Genomic DNA, 18,493 nt, shown 5'->3' on the forward strand with positions numbered 1-18,493 from the left:
ACGACCCGTGAGACCGTCTCAAACAAGTTTTTCCTAAAAAACAATTGATTTTTAGAAGTGAATGATTTAACTATAGTTTGAACCTTGACGAAATCCAAGGAAGAGGTTAGTAAATTCTTTCCTAATTCATTTGTTTTTAGAAAAATTTTAACCAACTGCACTTGGTATTTGAAATTACATTTACCATGCGCAAGCTCAGTAATCATAAGGACTGTAATACATGTTAATTGTATAAATGAAGATGGTAGTAAACATTGCATTGAAATACGAATTTACAATTTAACACATCGCACAAAAACAAATTTGGTATTCAATATAGTTCTCTATTTTCCATAATATTTATTCTAATAATAGTATGCATGCATACCATGTACAAAAAAATATGCACCACCAACTTAGCTTCGATATATTCCTCGTTTGCCTTACATCAACAAAGAGTCATCTGACAGCATAGTAAGCAGTGAATATTTCACCTTGATTCTTACCATCCCTCCCTCTACACATAGCTTTGCGCCGGTGACAACCCAATACCCAGGTAGATCTTCCGGGCCTCTCACCATTTCTTTTGTGTCGACAAAATGTGACATTTTGGGTGCTCGTGCAGGTAAAGGCGGGCCTCCTGGATAAATGGCCGAATTTAAATCCACCTTTATTGGCTTCTCAGGTGGCTTTAGAATAGTACTAAATGGTGTGCTCATCAGCATTGAGATCAATCCTGATTTCTTGGACGAACTAGTGGGTCCATCCCATTCTGATCTACGGATTTTAGCCGATGCCACCATTGAGAATTCAAGCCTTAGGAAAAGAACTTTTTTCATGCCGATACTCTTGACCTCAAACCAGGCCTTTGTCACGATTGAGGCCGAGTCATCTATGAGTGCTCCATGATGCTCAACCGGAGCTGTGCATATGTGTGAGAAGATGCTCCATTTGACAGGTTCGTAGTATGCTCGGTGCATGGAGTCATCGACTGGTTTATAGCTATGATCATGTGAAAGGTGTAGTGACTGAGGAAGAGATGATAAATGCTGCAGATGGATAGCAAGGTGATCGCTCCGCCTTCCTTCCAAATACAAGCGAATTCCAGTCACTGGCCGATTGACAGTATCAACCTGCATATGTTTTTAGTCAGGAAAAGTTGGATGGAAATATGAACAGCTAGTCACATAAAAAAAATCGGAAATGAGCATATTCACCTTTACAGTATTCACATATAGCTTAGGACCCAATAATGTAAATTGAAGAGACGGGTACGATTTTTTCCTTCGCCGAGGTCCGAGAGGAAGATCATTGTACACTGGAGCCCATTGCCTAGGCAATTGATATTCAAGAAATTGAGTAAGTTCCTCTAATGATGGTTTATCTGCACAAAAATAAGCTCATCAGATGCCAACTTTTGAAAGAGACACTTTCGGAGTAAAAACGTATCATATATTGGTGAGAGAATACTTACAACGTAGATATAGATTAATCGCGTGACTTAGAAATCCACTGCCTGGAATACCACTTAAAAGAGATGCGATAGGCACAAAGGACATCGCTATGACATCGGGAGATTGTGATACGGTTGAGAGCCACTCGTTGTGACTTTGGCCACGATCTAAACCTCCCCTTCTGATATGAATACTCAACAGATCCTGCCTCGATTAAAAAAAATTGGATAATTCATAGCACGAAAGAAAATTTTGACGTAAGAATAAGGAGCTGATACAGGACTTACATCATTTTTTGAATGAGAAACAACAGGCGGTCTCAATGTAGTTGGAAATGGTAGCTGAAGATCCCAGATCCCAGATTGTTCAAACTGTGACATAGATATTTTAAAGGAGAATGAATTAGTAACAAGTGGAGTCAATGTTTTTCCAGTCTCATATTTCTTTATATAAGGCTAAACCACCAGCACAATTTGTAGACGATAGAGATCCTGCCACGAATATTCCAGAATGTTCTCGAGGATCCCATTTAACACGTGTCTTATACTCAATATAGAATTTGATCTTTTTTAACCATGCCTTGAGTCTTTTTATGGAAAAATATTTAGAAACATAGAAAATATATTTGTATATACCATATGCATTATTGTATGCTACCAGTACTATTTGTTCGTGAAATTGATTCAAACTTCTGTAAGGCCATCGAAAACAGGACCGAACTGTGGTAATGAAGTGTTGAAGTGTTGATTCTGATCTTGCTATTACCTTTGGTTTTCCTAATGAAATATCACTGTTCTGCGTTGTGTTTATGCTTCCAGAAAATTTTTCATCGGCTAACTGCTTCAACAATGTTTGCACTTCAGTTGTTTGAAGGTTTGAATTTTGAAGCTGCTTGATATGAATTACGTCTTTACCTCCCATTTTAACCCCAACAATAACATGAGTCCCATATTTATCAATAAACCTGCCAAATCATATGGTCCATAGAAAGCTATTACACATTTAAATCAAGTTGTTGAAATGCTTTAAGAGTTTAAACAGTTACTAGTATACAAAAATACATAATTTTCGTTGTTCATCAAATCTCTTAACAGCCTTATGTCCATCCATTTTTACATAGAATTCACTGTGTGAAACTTGACAAACATCTGTTACTGTAATAGGATGCAACCAAGAAATTTTTATAGTTTATATTAAGAAAATTTGTCACATACTGTAAACCGACCTGAAGATCACAGGCAGCCTGGATTAATTTAACCAGAAAAGGTATTTTCTTTATCAGGATTTTACCACATAAAATGGAATGAGCTTCGAACTACGGAACTTACTCAGTGAGAGCAGCAGGATCCCATGTAGAGGGCACATCCTTTTTCACATGATCAGAGAGTATTATATGAGTTTTTGCGAACTCAACTGTGTAAAGGCTAATCAGCCAACCATCAAAAGCGAGAATTTTTGAAGTTGATGCGTCCTTCTGCCAGCACCCCTTAAACCCAAACATTGCGTTGAACATACCCGAAGGTATTTTACCAGATAAAGATAATTCCTGGTTAAATTGCTCTGACATCTGAAAAGATATGTTCAAAATAGATCAAGGTCCTGAAACTTGTGGATTAAAGTTGTGAAGGTCTATCAAATTATATGTTTAAAGGAATCCCCCAACGAGAGCTAAACATGTCCACCCTATTAGCATAAGAAGTGCAGATGAAATAGATGGTTTTTGATAATAAATTCAACTGTGTGTTAAAATCCTGCTTCAGATTCATGTATCAAGAACACGGCAATTTCTCAGCTGGATCAACTGCTAGCCAATTTGTACTGTAAACGAAATAGTTAAATAGTTCTACTCAGATGCTGAGAAAAACTTCCCTGATGACCAAATACTGAACAATGACTAATTATATCTAAAAAAAGTCAGCTCTAAAAAAGTAAATAGTCAAAAAAACGGTGCATCACATGGATTAGATTAATTGAAAATCGAATCAATCAGCATTTTGTTGAACCACTCGAATTTCACGCAGAGTTGGCCAGAGTTGACTTTCAGCTCAGAAACTGCAAATCAACTCTCTGTATGAATAAAGAACAATAGACCTTAGATTTTGACTCGTGAAAGTTTATGAACGAATGGATTTTGTGAAGCTCTTAAACAAGCTAAGAAAACAATGGGCGAACATGGATTATGCAATAGTTTTCAATCTTTGTTCATTACTCATGAGTTGTCTATCTTGGCATGATAAATCGACACATCTTGATTTCCCACCACAACGAGCAAAATCTAAGGCCAATTCATGGTCGACCCCTGCATTCACTTCGTAACTGCTAACGAGATTGTACATTCTTCTGCCCCAAAATTCAAGTATTATTAAAACATAATGCCACCAAATTACAATTTTCAAACTCATACAACATTTCACCAAGTGATGTAAATAAAACCAGGCAAAAAAAACTACGAGAATATTATATCAGCCAACCTGATTGAAGGACAGTGCGTCGGAGTGAAACCTGGTGCGCTCGCCTTTGTCGCACTTGATGGAATCAGGGACGTTCGGAACGACGCTGTTTCCGGGCACTTCCAAGTCCTTCCTCCGGGCCCGGTCCATCTCGATCAAACCCGAAGATGATGGACCGGGTTTACACGCCGATAACCGAATATCCGAAGTGAGATCGTAGCCGAACCCAATGACCGAGACTGCCTTCTCCGCCGCCGTCTGAGGGTCCATCCTACCACCGGTGTTGAAATTATACGCCATGGAATCGTCCCGATATCAAGATCATTCAGATTCTTGGTGGGTTTTTTCCAAGGGAAAATATCGTTCACGCAGAGTGCATTATCCAATGCCGAGAGTAATATAAAAAAAACTAGGAGCCAAGCTCCGTTGAGTAGTCAACGAGTAAATTGCTTGCTTTGCTTGCTCATCCAAGGGACGAAGCACGAAGGGTGATTTTGCCAATTCAACAAAGCCAGGGTTACAATGATAATATAATCGTGTCATTACCAAAGTTATGAAGCGACATTTACATATTTATATCTATATTTAATTTATATTATAATAATTGAGTGGTCAGTAAAACTATTTGAAGAGGATCTTCTTCAACATCAAAAAACTTTTTTTTTCCTAGCATAATATTATTACATTTTATTGAAATTAAATTTAATAATAGATTTTTTTGTTATACACAATAATATGTACGAACGCATTAATTATAAAATTTATATCAAATTATAAATGTCCAATATTCATTCTATAAATTCATTAAACAATATTTCAAATATCTAATACTATGTTACACGCAAGGTGTGTGTCTCGGTCGCTAGTATTATATAAAGATTAGGCTTCATATAGACAAAAAATGACACCAATTTGTTTTTTCCAATTTTTCCTTATGCAAAACATATTTTACATTTTTTTTATTTTTTTATTTTAACAAACACTTTTTTTTCTTTTTTCTTTTTAATTTTAACCATTGAAATAATACTTTAGTCTCTCGATAATTTATCATATTTCACTTTAGTCATTCGGTAATAATAAAAAAGACTGTACACACACACACCGCATGTGTAAAATAACTAGTATACAGAAATTGTATATTTAATAGGTTAGTATCACATCATCGATATAAATATATATGATAAGTGAACCAATACCAGCAATACTGAAACTTCCACTACTCGTTTTTCTTTAAAATGTACTAGAAATGTTATTTTTTTTTCTTATCTTCCTATTCGACCGAACCCATACACATATATATAAATACATTTTAAAATACTTTTGCACTATTTAAAAATAAACCAAACAACTATTATTTGAAAATCCAAAAGAACGTAATTTAAAATATAAATCGTAAAATGTCAACCAACTAAACTAATATTATTTCGAAAATAACCTTAACTCTAACAACCTCTCAAAAACCCCTCCAAAGCATCATAAACAATAAAATCTTCAAAGTAACTTAAATCATTAGCATAAATCATAAACATAAGTGCGGAAAACTAGACATATCTCAAAAACCCGACACATCTTCAGGTTGTGTGCACCTTCGGGTTGTGTGCATAAATCATTAGCATAAATCTCAATAAACCCGACACATCTTCGGATTGTGTGCACCTTCAATCCAGCTAGTTCAACCATCAAGGCCTTCATCATATTTATGCTCACATGCATCGAACACACGTAATGAGTTTAATGACTCAGCAACCCTTAACCATGATAACAAGTAATACATATACATCCACATGCAACATGTGAAAATTACTTTTACTTAAAATAAATTTTCATGAACATGCACAACTTAAACATTTTTTCCTTCCATCATATACATTTATCTTTTTCATCATATATGTATACGTTTTCCTCTTATTGAATTCAGATCGTTAATTGTGACTTTCGTATCAGTTGAAGGTCGATAAATCCATCTATATGTAACCATAGTACTGGGTGGCGGAGACATCGGCGACACTCTCACTCATAAACTGAGCCTTGGCATTACATATCATCGTATCATCATAATCATCGTATTAGTCACAATCACTTCACCTTCTTCAACTTTTCATATTTTCATCACTTATGAAACTTCAAGCATATATAAATCATTTTTCTTTTAAATCAAGTATGTCACATGTCTTTTAGCATTAATGTTTCATCATATAATTCATAAACATTTAAAATAAACATATTACCATTATTTACAGCAATCAGGGTACTGTCAGGACGTCTAATAATTTTTAGGTGTGAAATGATCGTTTTACCCCTAGATGCATAAATTTCCATAATTATCCCTAGACTTCGTAACGACTCCCAAATAATTCCAAACAACCTATTATCGTAAACACTCTCTTAAATATTTCTTATGCTAAAAATTTAGGTTTTTGATAATTTTCTCATTCATTTTTAAACTTAGATATACATCTTAGTTTTGACTCGTAACTTAACCAAACTTTACTAAACTATATTAAGCCCAAATCACGCCAATTGAGACCCTCGATTGCGCCTAGATAAGTTACTGAAATATTTTGCCCCTCATACTTCGAACCTTAGCTTCCCTAAACATGCAACATTCAACCCTAGTCCTTGTCCACCACGACCAGACCATAGACCACCCTCCCAGGACACTGAGCGTGCCCACAACAAGCCACTTGACCAAGCCTAAGGCCCCAAACAAGCCCAGCCTTTCAAGCCGTGCCCTAGGAACCATGTGAGACGTCCAGCTTGCGTACAACCCCTAGCCTTCGCACCAGCCACGGCAGCCATCCTAGGATAATATCTTCTTATTTGGTCAAATTAAAAATCATTTCTACATTTTCTTCATATATTTTTTAAATCCATTGGTAAATGTTGAGTTATTATATCGTATATATTATCATGTATTTGTTTTATATTGAAAAGACACTCATCATATTGTGTCACTTGCTGTTATATTTATTTAATGTCTAATTGAGAGACCGATAATTAATATCAAATAAATCTAGTTTAACCTTTAAATAATATCCTTTTATTCGATTTTTATAATTATAATTTTAATTATATTTTTTTGTATGATAAATGTAATCATTAATTAATTTTATTATATTTAATTAAATTTTGGGTGAATAAAAATATTATCATAGATATATTATCTCGACTTGTATTATTATATAGGTACCGTTTGGTTCGTTATATTATTTATCACATTTTTATACAATACAATCTCATGTTTGGTGCACCATCTACCCGTCATTTATCTCATATCAATCAAATCATCAGTCATTTATCTAAAATCAATCAAATCAATACATTGAAATTACAATATCACTCTTAATAAATAATATTATAAATATTTTATTAATATTTTTAAAAAGACAAAACGATAATTATCTCATATTTAATCAAAATTAATCTATCAAATTAAACATGATATTAATTATTATTTTTATGTATTTTATTATTAAAACATATTATTTATCTTTGTACATTATACTATTCGTGACATATAATGAACGATCCTATATGTATCGTCCAGGCCGACCGTGGAGAGAGAATTTAGAAGAGGAAAAACGTAATTGATGATGGGTAGAGTAGATACTATCTGTGGGGGCAGTGCCACTGTCCTCACAGAATCTCAGCCATTGATGTTACATGGTGATTAAATCTGGGCCTTTGATCACTTCATGGGGTGTATGTGTGTTTAAATCTGAGTTGATGATGCGTTGTGTCAGCAATTTCATTTTCGTGTGGGGGTTTCGAAACGTTGACCTTGACTGGCGAGGTGTTTTCTCTCGTATGTGAATGGATGCGGCGGCGGAAGACCCATTCTTCTCTCCTTAATTTGATTTATTTTTATTTTTACTTATATTTCGATCTGAAATTTGTTGAGTCGATAATCACGAGCCAATTTCTTTAATGGAATTGTATCGAATCACACAAAAATATAACTGTATATCAAAAAAAAATATCGAAATGAATGTCGATTATTCTTGTTTTAGTGTAAAGGTAGATATTGTTGTGACTTGATTTGATGGTATAACAATAAAGAAATGGACGTGATTTCTATTTTGGAAAGCTCGAACAATAATGATCGTAATTCAATTAGCGGGAGAGAATTATTTTGATTAGGTTATTAGAGGTCCAAGTGGGGCAAACATTTTGATATGCCAAAATAAATGTCTGCCGTAACATTTGACTAGAATAAATATCTCCTATGTCAATTACACTCACTCTACGCGAAGATATATATCACAAAATCGAAGGTTATGTGTATTGTTTGTTAATGTTTAAAAAAAGTGGTCGTGAACTTTTCTTTTACGAATTTGCATTTTTTAAGCGTTAGTGTTGCAAGAGCTCGTTTTTTTTTTAAAAAAAAATTTAGAAGTACAAAATATTATTGTTTGGACTAAAATATTTAATTATTAAAGCCAAATTTGATTACGAAGTTCCAATTAAATTATGAAAATCCAACAATTGTGGAAGATAGATTCTCATTGATTTAAATTTATTAAGATAAGTCAAAAAATGGTGGGAAAGGAGAAGATCGTGGGAGGAAATGATAGAAGATCGTGGGTCATGGAGGGAGTGGAAGAAACCGCACCGCACGATGAAGAAAAGGAAGAATAAGCCAACACAGAAAAAACACAACAAGGACATCAGCAAAATTCCAGGATCCGCAGAAAAATTAGCAAGCAACGGTCAAGCACATCCAATTTCGCAGATTTTCATGAGTTAGTCTCTTACCGCTCAAGTCATTAATGTGAATGTCACCTACCCATTCACAATATAAAAAAATGATAAAAGTAATATTTTTCATGTGCACCAATAGAATCGTTCAAATAGACGTGAGACCGTCTATTTTTGCCATTTTTTTTTTTCATGTTTTTGTAATTTCCTACTGATTTGTTGATAGATATCATGTTGAGAGTTTATTTCTTCAAGTTCTATTGTATTTTCTTTCATTTTGATGTTGTATTTGTTTAAGATACTATAATGTATGGTCAAATTTAATAGTCCATAATCGTCGTGATCCTCAGAAGTTATATTTTCATTATTATACAAGTCGATGTATTTTTGCACTTGACACGCTCGCAAATCAAGTATTGTGCAAACAATTATATATTTATGGGATGATTTTTTTATTTTATTTTTGGGACAGTATTTATGGGATGATTTACGTTAGTGTGTAAATGTTGAAAAGCCAAAAGAAAATTATCTTTTTTCTCAAAGGAAAGTGCCCTGACTGACGTCATCATCGTATAGAGATGTTCACATGCTATACTAAAAACTAAGATAAATTCAAAAAAAAAAAAAAATTTCAAGAATACACATCAGAGTTTCGATTTGGATCGAGTGCCCATCACATATTGGGCCTTATAAAACTTGGAAAACGTCCAATGGATATCGGCCCAATTATTTGACAGTAGCCAACAGAATTTGTCACTACTCAAACCTAGCCACTCGTTTTTTGAGTCAAACCGTGAGGAGATGAAAATTATTATTTTTTTACGAAAAATATTAATTTTTTTTAAAATATGGATCAAATTCATTATCTCACGGATATAAATATGTGACACTGTGTCACATAAAACTTAATCTTTATAATTATATATTTAAAAAAGCCACAAACAATATCGGTATTGCCTGTTGGAAATTTGAATAAAAATTACATGTCTTGAATGTGGGAGTGCCTTTTGGTTCTCCACATTCTTGAGTTGGTTGTGGCTCATTATTGTGGAGTGTCTTTTGACTTTCCACATTCTTGAGTTACTTGAAAACTTGTGGCTCTTCATATTCTTGAGTTAATGGGAAGATTAATTGAGTTAATTAATCTTGCATGACTCTTGGTATGTTTTTTGGGGGCTTATAAATAGTGTGCTCATTTCCCCATTTCAAAGTGCATGAAAATCTTTTCTCTTTCAAGTATTCTCTTGCATTTCATATTGTTAGCTTTTCTTTTGGCCTCCGTTAAATCTCGGTGATAAAGTAAAGGTACGCTTTCAGTTCGTCGTAGTAGTGTCTCGTGCTAAGTCACTGCTGGTTGTTCCGTTGTATCCTGGGAAACAGACGTCCAAGTTCATCCTCGAAGCACATCCCGGAGGGGACGAATCTGTTTTAAGGACACTGTATTTTCATACAGGCCTCGGTTTGTTTTATTTTAAGCATTGTGCTACTGTTTTGTTCATACTACTAGTTCGTTGGTTTTAGTATACCTTTCTGTTTATTCCATACATTTTGTATAACAATCTTAAAACAGATTACTCATTACGTGTTGTTTCAGATATGGCTACTGAAACTAACGTGCAAAGGGAAACTGTTCATGTTGTCCCTCCTCAAGTTGTCCCTCATGGTACCCCACGTGCTACTGCGGTTGCTGTTCCAGCAAGTCACGGTGAAAAACCCGAGAAGTTTACTAGTGTGGACTTCAAAAGGTGGCAGCAGAAGATGCTGTTTTACTTGACGATGCTGAACCTGGCTAGATTCCTCACGGAGGATGCTCCTAAACTCAACGAGGGTGAGGGAGATGTTGAATCTGTTAGTGCGGTTGAGGCATGGAATCATTCTGATTTCTTGTGCCGAAACTATGTACTAAACGGATTGGCAGATTCGCTCTACAACGTGTTTTGCGAAAAGAAAACGGCTAAAGAGCTGTGGGAATCCCTTGACAGAAAGTACAAAACCGAAGATGCCGGGGCCAAGAAGTTTCTTGTTGGTCGCTTTCTGGACTTTAAAATGGTGGATTCAAAGCCGGTTATCAGCCAAGTTCAAGAACTCCAAGTGATTCTTCACGAGATTCACGGTGAGGGGATGACTTTGAGCGAATCATTCCAAGTGGCTGCTATTGTTGAGAAGCTACCACCAGCTTGGAAGGATTTCAAAAACTACTTGAAGCACAAGCGAAAGGAGATGAATGTTGAAGAGCTCATTGTTCGACTTCGCATCGAGGAAGACAACAAGAGTTCGGAAAGACGATTATTTTCTCCTGTTGCCGCTAAGGCAAATGTTGTCGAGTATGGCCAAAGCTCGAAAAAGAGAACATTTTCCTCCTCCAGCAAAAGGTTGAACATGGGACCCAAAGGAGGCGTGTCAAAGAAAAAGTTCTCCGGAAAATGCTACAACTGTGATGGTATGGGTCACAAGGCATCTGAATGTAAGAAGCCGAAGAGAAACCGAGAGGCGAATGTGGTAGAGAACATTGCTCATGAGGTTTCGAACATGAATCTTTGTGCTGTAATATCAGAGGTTAATCTGGTGGGTTCGAACACAAGGGAGTGGTGGATCGACACGGGTGCCACTCGCCATGTTTGCTCGGACAAGGAGATGTTTGCTACTCTTGAGGAATCTGAGAATGATGAAAAACTATTCATGGGAAATTCCGCTATTTCTGAAATCAAGGGTCAAGGGAAAGTTATTCTGAAGATGACATCTGGAAAAGAACTGACTCTAAACAATGTGCTGTATGTACCGGACATTCGCAAGAACTTGGTGTCCGGGTCGCTTCTTAACAAGCATGGTTTCCGCATTGTCTTCGAGTCAGATAAGGTTGTTTTGTCAAAGAGTGGAATGTTTGTAGGCAAAGGTTATGTTTGTAATGGTTTGTTCAAACTAAATGTAATGGCTATTAAGCCAGTGATGAATAAAGTTAACACTTTTGCTTACTTGCTTGAGTCTTCTTGTTTATGGCATGGTAGACTTGGACACGTTAGTTATGATACAATTCGTAGATTAATTAACATGAAAAGTATTCCTGCATTCCAAATTGACAAACAACACAAATGTGAAACTTGTGTTGAGGCAAAACTAACGAGATCATCTTTTCGAACTATTGAAAGAAATAGTGAACCACTTGATCTAATTCATAGTGATGTATGTGATTTAAAAGGTGTACAAACTCGTGGTGGAAATAAATACTTCATCACTTTTGTTGACGATAGCATAAAATTTTGTTATGTATATCTCCTCAAAAGTAAGGATGAAGCTATTGACAAATTTGTCCAATATAAGAGTGAAGTTGAAAACCAACTTAGCAAGAAAATTAAGGTGCTAAGAAGTGATCGTGGAGGTGAATATGAATCACCATTTGCTGAGTTTTGTGCTCAACACGGTATTAAACACGAAAGAACTGCACCTTATTCTCCTCAGCAAAATGGCATTGCAGAGAGAAAGAATCGCACATTGAAAGAAATGATGAATGCGTTGCTATTAAGTTCTGGTTTACCACAGAACATGTGGGGGGAAGCTGTTCTAACAGCAAATTACCTTTTAAATAAGGTGCCCCGAAAGAAGCTAGATAAAAGCCCATACGAGTTATGGAAAGGTAGAAGTCCTTCTTACCAATACTTGCGAGTGTGGGGGTGCCTTGCCAAGGTAGCAGTACCCACTCCAAAGAAGATAAAGATATGACCAAAAACTGTTGATTGCATTTTCATTGGATATGCTCAAAACAGTAGCGCTTATCGTTTTCTTGTACACGAATCTCAAATACCTGATATTCACAAGAATACGATAATGGAATCAAGAAATGCTTCGTTCTTTGAACACATGTTTCCATGCAAATCTAAGGAAGAACCAAGTTCATCCAAAAGATTATATGAAACAATTGATGAAGAACAAGAGCTTGATCAAGACATTGAACCTAGACGTAGCAAGAGAGCTAGGACTGAGAAATCCTTTGGTCCGGATTTCATCACTTTCATGATGGAAAGTGAACCTCAAAGCTTCAAGGAAGCAATTAGTTCATCTGAGGGACCTCTATGGAAAGAGGCTATCAAGGTTACCATCAACGTGAGGGGTTTGATTACTTTGACACATATTCTCCTGTATCGAGAATAACCTCTATTCGAGTGATACTTGCGATTGCCGCCTTGCGGAATCTTGAAGTACACCAAATGGACGTAAGGACTGCTTTTCTAAATGGGGATTTAGAAGAGGAAATTTACATGGAACAACCTGAGGGATTTTCTGCGAATGGGCAAGAAAATAAGGTATGTAAACTGGTGAAGTCTCTGTATGGTTTAAAACAAGCACCAAAGCAATGGCACGAAAAATTTGATAAAGCCATGATGGAAAGTGGATTTAAATTCAGTGAATGTGACAAATGTGTATACATAAAAAACACTGAAAATGGATATATCATTTTATGTCTTTACGTAGATGACATACTTATCATTGGTAGTAATGATAAGATGATTAAATCCATTAAGAAATTATTGAACTCAAGATTTGACATGAAAGATTTGGGCTTAGCCGATGTAATCCTTGGAATTAAAATCCATAGAACATCAGAAGGGATAGTCCTAAGTCAGTCACATTATGTTGACAAAATACTTGAGAAATTCAATAACGATGACTCTGCATTGGCTAGAACCCCGATAGATACCAGTCATCATCTATCAAAGAATCGAGGTGAGAATATGTCTCAATTAGAATACTCTCGAGTCATTGGAAGTCTGATGTACTTGATGAGTTGTACAAGACCAGACATAGCCTATGCAGTGAGCAAATTGAGTAGATTCACGAGTAATCCAGGAGTTGAACACTGGAAAGCAATTATCAGATTGCTAAGATACTTAAGGTACACTCGTGATCATGGGCTGCACTATACCAGATATCCTGCTGTTATCGAAGGATACAGTGATGCAAATTGGATATCTGATATGAAAGACTCAAAATCTACAAGTGGATTTGTATTCACTTTAGGAGGTGCAGCAATTACGTGGAAATCTTCTAAACAAACTGTAATAGCCAGATCCACGATGGAATCTGAGTTTATAGCTCTTGACAAATGTGGTGAAGAGGCTGAATGGCTGCGTCATTTTTTAGAAGATGTTCCAGAATGGGAAAAACCAGTGCCGGCTATAAGCATACATTGTGATAGCCAATCTGCAATAGGAAGGGCACAAAATACAATGTATAATGGTAAGTCTAGGCATATACGTCGTAGACACAATACCATTAGACAACTACTCTCAACTGGAGTTATCTCTATTGACTACATAAAGTCAAAGGATAATATAGCGGATCCGCTAACCAAAGGGTTAAACAGAGAGTTAGTTGCGAAAATGTCAAGGGGAATGGGGCTCAAGCCTATAAAATAAATTGGTGCGAAGGAAAACCCAACCTACGCTGACTGGAGATCCCAAGAACTAGGTTCAATGGGACAACCTAATCGCATTAATTTGGAGAATCACTGTGGGGGTTATCCCTAGTCCATTCCTATTATGAAACAGTGAATGTTGAGGATAAGCTTACGGCTTTTAATGATTCTGATGAGAAGAATATAGAATCACCTATGTGAGAGAGAAGTGGGGCCGTTTCGAAGGAATTGCAAGGCTCAATTCTAGACCCTCTCGCAGAACCAGGCGTGTGTTCATGGCCAAAACGAACACAATAATGAGAACTGAATAGTATCAGGGAGAGTCTTGTGTGAAATATATCTTAATTTACATAAATGGCAGAACAGTTCAAGGACATCATGTCTACTGGTCAGCTAGTAAAGCAAATATATTTCATGAGGGAAGGTTCAAAGGATAACACCTACCTATCCTATGCAGGATTCAACTGTAGAACTTTGTCACCGAGATTTATATCAATTTTCATTCATGTGGGGGATTGTTGGAAATTTGAATAAAAATTACATGTCTTGAATGTGGGAGTGCCTTTTGGTTCTCCACATTCTTGAGTTGGTTGTGGCTCATTATTGTGGAGTGTCTTTTGACTTTCCACATTCTTGAATTACTTGAAAACTTGTGGCTCTTCATATTCTTGAGTTAATGGGAAGATTAATTGAGTTAATTAATCTTGCATGACTCTTGGTATGTTTTTTGGGGGCTTATAAATAGTGTGCTCATTTCCCCATTTCAAAGTGCATGAAAATCTTTTCTCTTTCAAGTATTCTCTTGCATTTCATATTGTTAGCTTTTCTTTTGGCCTCCGTTAAATCTCGGTGATAAAGTAAAGGTACGCTTTCAGTTCGTCGTAGTAGTGTCTCGTGCTAAGTCACTGCTGGTTGTTCCGTTGTATCCTGGGAAACAGACGTCCAAGTTCATCCTCGAAGCACATCCCGGAGGGGACGAATCTGTTTTAAGGACACTGTATTTTCATACAGGCCTCGGTTTGTTTTATTTTAAGCATTGTGCTACTGTTTTGTTCATACTACTAGTTCGTTGGTTTTAGTATACCTTTCTGTTTATTCCATACATTTTGTATAACATTGCCACCATATGCTCAATCAAGAAATAAAAGCTTTTTTAAAACAATAACGTCTGAAGTTGGAAAATCTGGATAATACGTATAACACAAGGCTAGTCTAGAAATCGATTAAGTATTAAAAAATTTTCTTTAAAATAACATAGTCCTCACTCCTACAGCTAATAATTGTGACTTGATTTTGTCAAATCAAAATAATTCGAAATTTTGTATATTTATTATTATTATTATTATTATTATTATTATTATTTATAAGAATAGGTCTTTTGTGAGACGATCGAACGAATCTTTATATGTGAGACGAGTCAATCCTACCGATATTCACAATAAAAAGTAATACTCTTAGTATAAAAAATAATATTTTTTCATGGATGACTCAAATAAAATATATGTCTCACAAAATACGACCCATGAGACTTAATAATCGTAGAAGATGAATCATCCTTGAAAATTATACGGCAGTCAGACACTTTACAAATATATATATATATATATATAGATATATTTCGACTGATTTTCTCCATTAGGAACGACGACACCACAAATGTATAAATATCGTTAATAATATTAACCTTAATTTAACCTTAATTCAAATTTATTTACACAATTTAAATGATTATTATTTAAAATAAATAATAATATTATTTTTAAATATATTTAGGACATAAAATTATTTTATCTTATTTTATGAGTGTCATTTATTTAAAATTAGAATTTTATTATAAATTTGAAATGATATAGTATCACATATAAAAATAAATCACATTTTTTATAATTTTTTTAAAAAAACACATAAATTAAATGTAAAGAGATATGTAAAATACTAATTCAAGGATTATTATTATATTATGACCAGATATATTTAACTAAGTCGACATGAAATTGGTGATTCATATGATTTTCACGTATTTAAGAAAAAAAATCGAAAATCGAACCAACCGATGAACATTCCTATCTATATCTTTCATTCTTTTCTTCGTCAAAATTAGCAAAGAGAGTTCCGAAAGATACATCTTTAGGGATAAAAAATGAAGTTTCTCACAATCCTAACAGAATGTTGTCATAACCATATGCATCGCGTCCCGTTCCAATTAACCGCTCCAGGATAAGTAGAGATCCCAAGAATCCAATCTACTCACAACAGTAGGGATTTCGAGCCAAAAAAATTAAAAAATTTTGAGATTCAAATCGAACTGAAACTCGAATATATTTGATTCGGACCAAATTATAGACTTAAATTTTTACTAACACTATTCTGTTTATTTACACCTCTAGATGAGACTGATTTGGCCTAGCTACAGTACTATTATTATGTACATTTTATTTCATTTCGTTAATTTGCTTTGTTAACAAAGATGTTATTCATAAATTAAACTCGAAGCTTTATTTTTTGTTTAAACTTGATTATATAGTCGTAGAAAATCATTTTCAATCCCGTTTATAGAGAATATATTGAATATAAATTTAACAAAAAAATATAGACGTAGCCAACATGTAATTTTTATAGCAGTCACGCCGCCCCTTAACATAGACGACTCGACTCGTTCACACTCCCCCACGTAAATAAACGTAAGCCCAACCTCGCACCTCCTCTATATATCCATCCCTCTCCTGCCTACTAATTATACATCACTTATTCTGCATGTGATGGCGACGAGAGCGGCGGAGGGGCGGCGCTGCGGGGACCAAGTGCATTTTCGTGGGGTCAGGAAGAGGCCGTGGGGAAGATACGCGGCGGAGATTAGGGATCCAGTGAAGAAGACCCGTGTGTGGCTTGGTACATTTGACACGGCGGAGGCGGCAGCGAGAGCGTATGATAAAGCTTCCCGCGAGTTCCGAGGTCATAAGGCTAAGACTAATTTTCCTCCGGTGGATATCGTGGATGTAAAGAAAACCGATCATTTTCCGAAAAACAGGAGCCCAAGCTGGAGCAGCACCGTCGAGTCTTCTAGCCCGGTGGCTTACCTCAGAACGGCTGTGGCAGACGATTCCTTCTCTTTGGAACTCACTCTTGGACATCTGCCTCTGAGAAATCCTGTCCAGAATCATCACAAATTCCTCCCAGCCAAAATTCTTTTCACTTCCGCAGAATTTCTGGCATATAACACAGCGGGGAAGACTACGATGCTCCACCTTCGCCCAGAATCGCGCGAAGAACTCGCAGATCTTATCAATCAAATGCGACCGGGCGGGATCCAGAGCCAGTCGGATTCATCATCAGCGGTATTTGACCAAACGCCGCCAAAATCAGCACGTGGGGAAGGCATCAATCTCGATCTGAACCTTCCTCCACCGGTAAATCTCTGATTTCGCCGGTGGTATTGATTTACTTCTATATATAATATTAGATGTTAACCTTTTAACTTTGACATTTCCGGGTGGCCGCCCAGTCCGATGATGTAAATGACCACCGTCGGCAGTAGCCTGTAGATACAATATTTATATCAAGATTTGATCTTTCTCTCCAACATAAGTTCCTTGGACTGGCAGGGAATTGGTGGAGCAAAATTCGTCGTTTTCGATTTTTGCCCGTGTGGACCATATCAGTACGGACATCTTCCACATGATGAAAACATTAGAAATTTGAGGACAGGGATGTCAAGGCAATAAGATTAATGGATTTTGCATTATAACAAGGAGGATGGAAAGCGAAATGGAACACGAAAGTTCCACCAAAAATAAAAAAATTTCTTTGGCGTGATGGTAGGAATTGTCTTCCTAATCGCATTAATCTGCAGAAGAGGGGCATCCATGTTTCATCACTGTAAGTGGTCTGTAATGCGGAACTGGAATCAGAATGACACACATTCCCGTGAATAATATAATATGGGCGATCGACTCTCAAGCGAGCGCTAATGAAGGCTTCTCGAATTGGCCATTTAACATCATCCATGCTCTCACTGGTCTAGAGCTGGGTAACTTCGTATATGTCCTCTGGGCAATCTGGAAGCAAAGGAACTCTAAGCTACGAGACAATCGAATAGATTCCTCAACTAGAGTGGCGGCTACAGTAAAGAGTTTCTTATATGAATGGATGGGCTCTTCAAGAAATGATGAGACACCACGAACTTCTTGCTGGAACCAACTATGCATCAGAACACCACTACTGGAGCTGTAAAATGCAACATTGATGCAATCTTCTTTGAGGACATAAAGGCTGCGGTTATAGGCATGGTGGTGCATGACGAGGAGGAAGAGTCATTATAACCAAAACACCTTTGATGAAAGGACTATGATACATCAAAAAAGGAGAAGCTATAGACCTGTTTGAAGCCTTGTCATTGATAAGCAACACAGATTTCACCATGTCTAGTCTTCCAAGCAATGAAGGTTTGGAGGCATCACCGGGCATGTCGTGAAATATTATATGTGAACCCAAGTTTCTTGATT

At 36.1% G+C, this 18,493-nt stretch overlaps 2 protein-coding genes across 2 annotated transcripts; one reads left to right on the plus strand and one right to left on the minus strand.

The window, feature by feature from the left end:
• Window positions 1-227: 227 nt before the first annotated feature.
• LOC140838770 (MACPF domain-containing protein NSL1-like) lies at window positions 228-4,388 on the minus strand. The gene is made up of 7 exons (XM_073205307.1): window positions 3,905-4,388; window positions 2,762-3,000; window positions 2,199-2,397; window positions 1,721-1,804; window positions 1,454-1,637; window positions 1,197-1,363; window positions 228-1,112 (listed from the first exon to the last, which is right to left on the minus strand). Exons 1-7 carry the CDS (start codon window positions 4,181-4,183, stop codon window positions 423-425), a joined length of 1,842 nt encoding a protein of 613 aa, XP_073061408.1. The 5' UTR covers window positions 4,184-4,388; the 3' UTR covers window positions 228-422.
• Window positions 4,389-16,643: 12,255 nt separating this feature from the next.
• LOC140838771 (ethylene-responsive transcription factor 4-like) lies at window positions 16,644-18,172 on the plus strand. The gene is made up of 2 exons (XM_073205308.1): window positions 16,644-17,398; window positions 17,494-18,172. Exons 1-2 carry the CDS (start codon window positions 16,751-16,753, stop codon window positions 17,524-17,526), a joined length of 681 nt encoding a protein of 226 aa, XP_073061409.1. The 5' UTR covers window positions 16,644-16,750; the 3' UTR covers window positions 17,527-18,172.
• Window positions 18,173-18,493: the final 321 nt, after the last annotated feature.

Source organism: Primulina eburnea, chromosome 8 (genome assembly GCF_022965805.1).
Source record: "Primulina eburnea isolate SZY01 chromosome 8, ASM2296580v1, whole genome shotgun sequence".
In the NCBI taxonomy this organism is placed as follows: Eukaryota; Viridiplantae; Streptophyta; class Magnoliopsida; order Lamiales; family Gesneriaceae; genus Primulina; species Primulina eburnea.

Excerpts from the sequence above, each read along its gene's own strand:
- LOC140838771 (XM_073205308.1), top strand. The coding sequence starts at position 16,751 with ATGGCGACGAGAGCGGCGGAGGGGCGGCGCTGCGGGGACCAAGTGCAT. Across the intron at positions 17,399-17,493 it reads ATCTGAACCTTCCTCCACCG|TCCGATGATGTAAATGACCA; the intron begins GTAAATCTCTGA and ends GTGGCCGCCCAG.
- LOC140838770 (XM_073205307.1), bottom strand. The coding sequence starts at position 4,183 with ATGGCGTATAATTTCAACACCGGTGGTAGGATGGACCCTCAGACGGCG. Across the intron at positions 1,638-1,720 it reads TTTCTCATTCAAAAAATGAT|GATCTGTTGAGTATTCATAT; the intron begins GTAAGTCCTGTA and ends TAATCGAGGCAG. Across the intron at positions 1,113-1,196 it reads TATATGTGAATACTGTAAAG|GTTGATACTGTCAATCGGCC; the intron begins GTGAATATGCTC and ends AAACATATGCAG.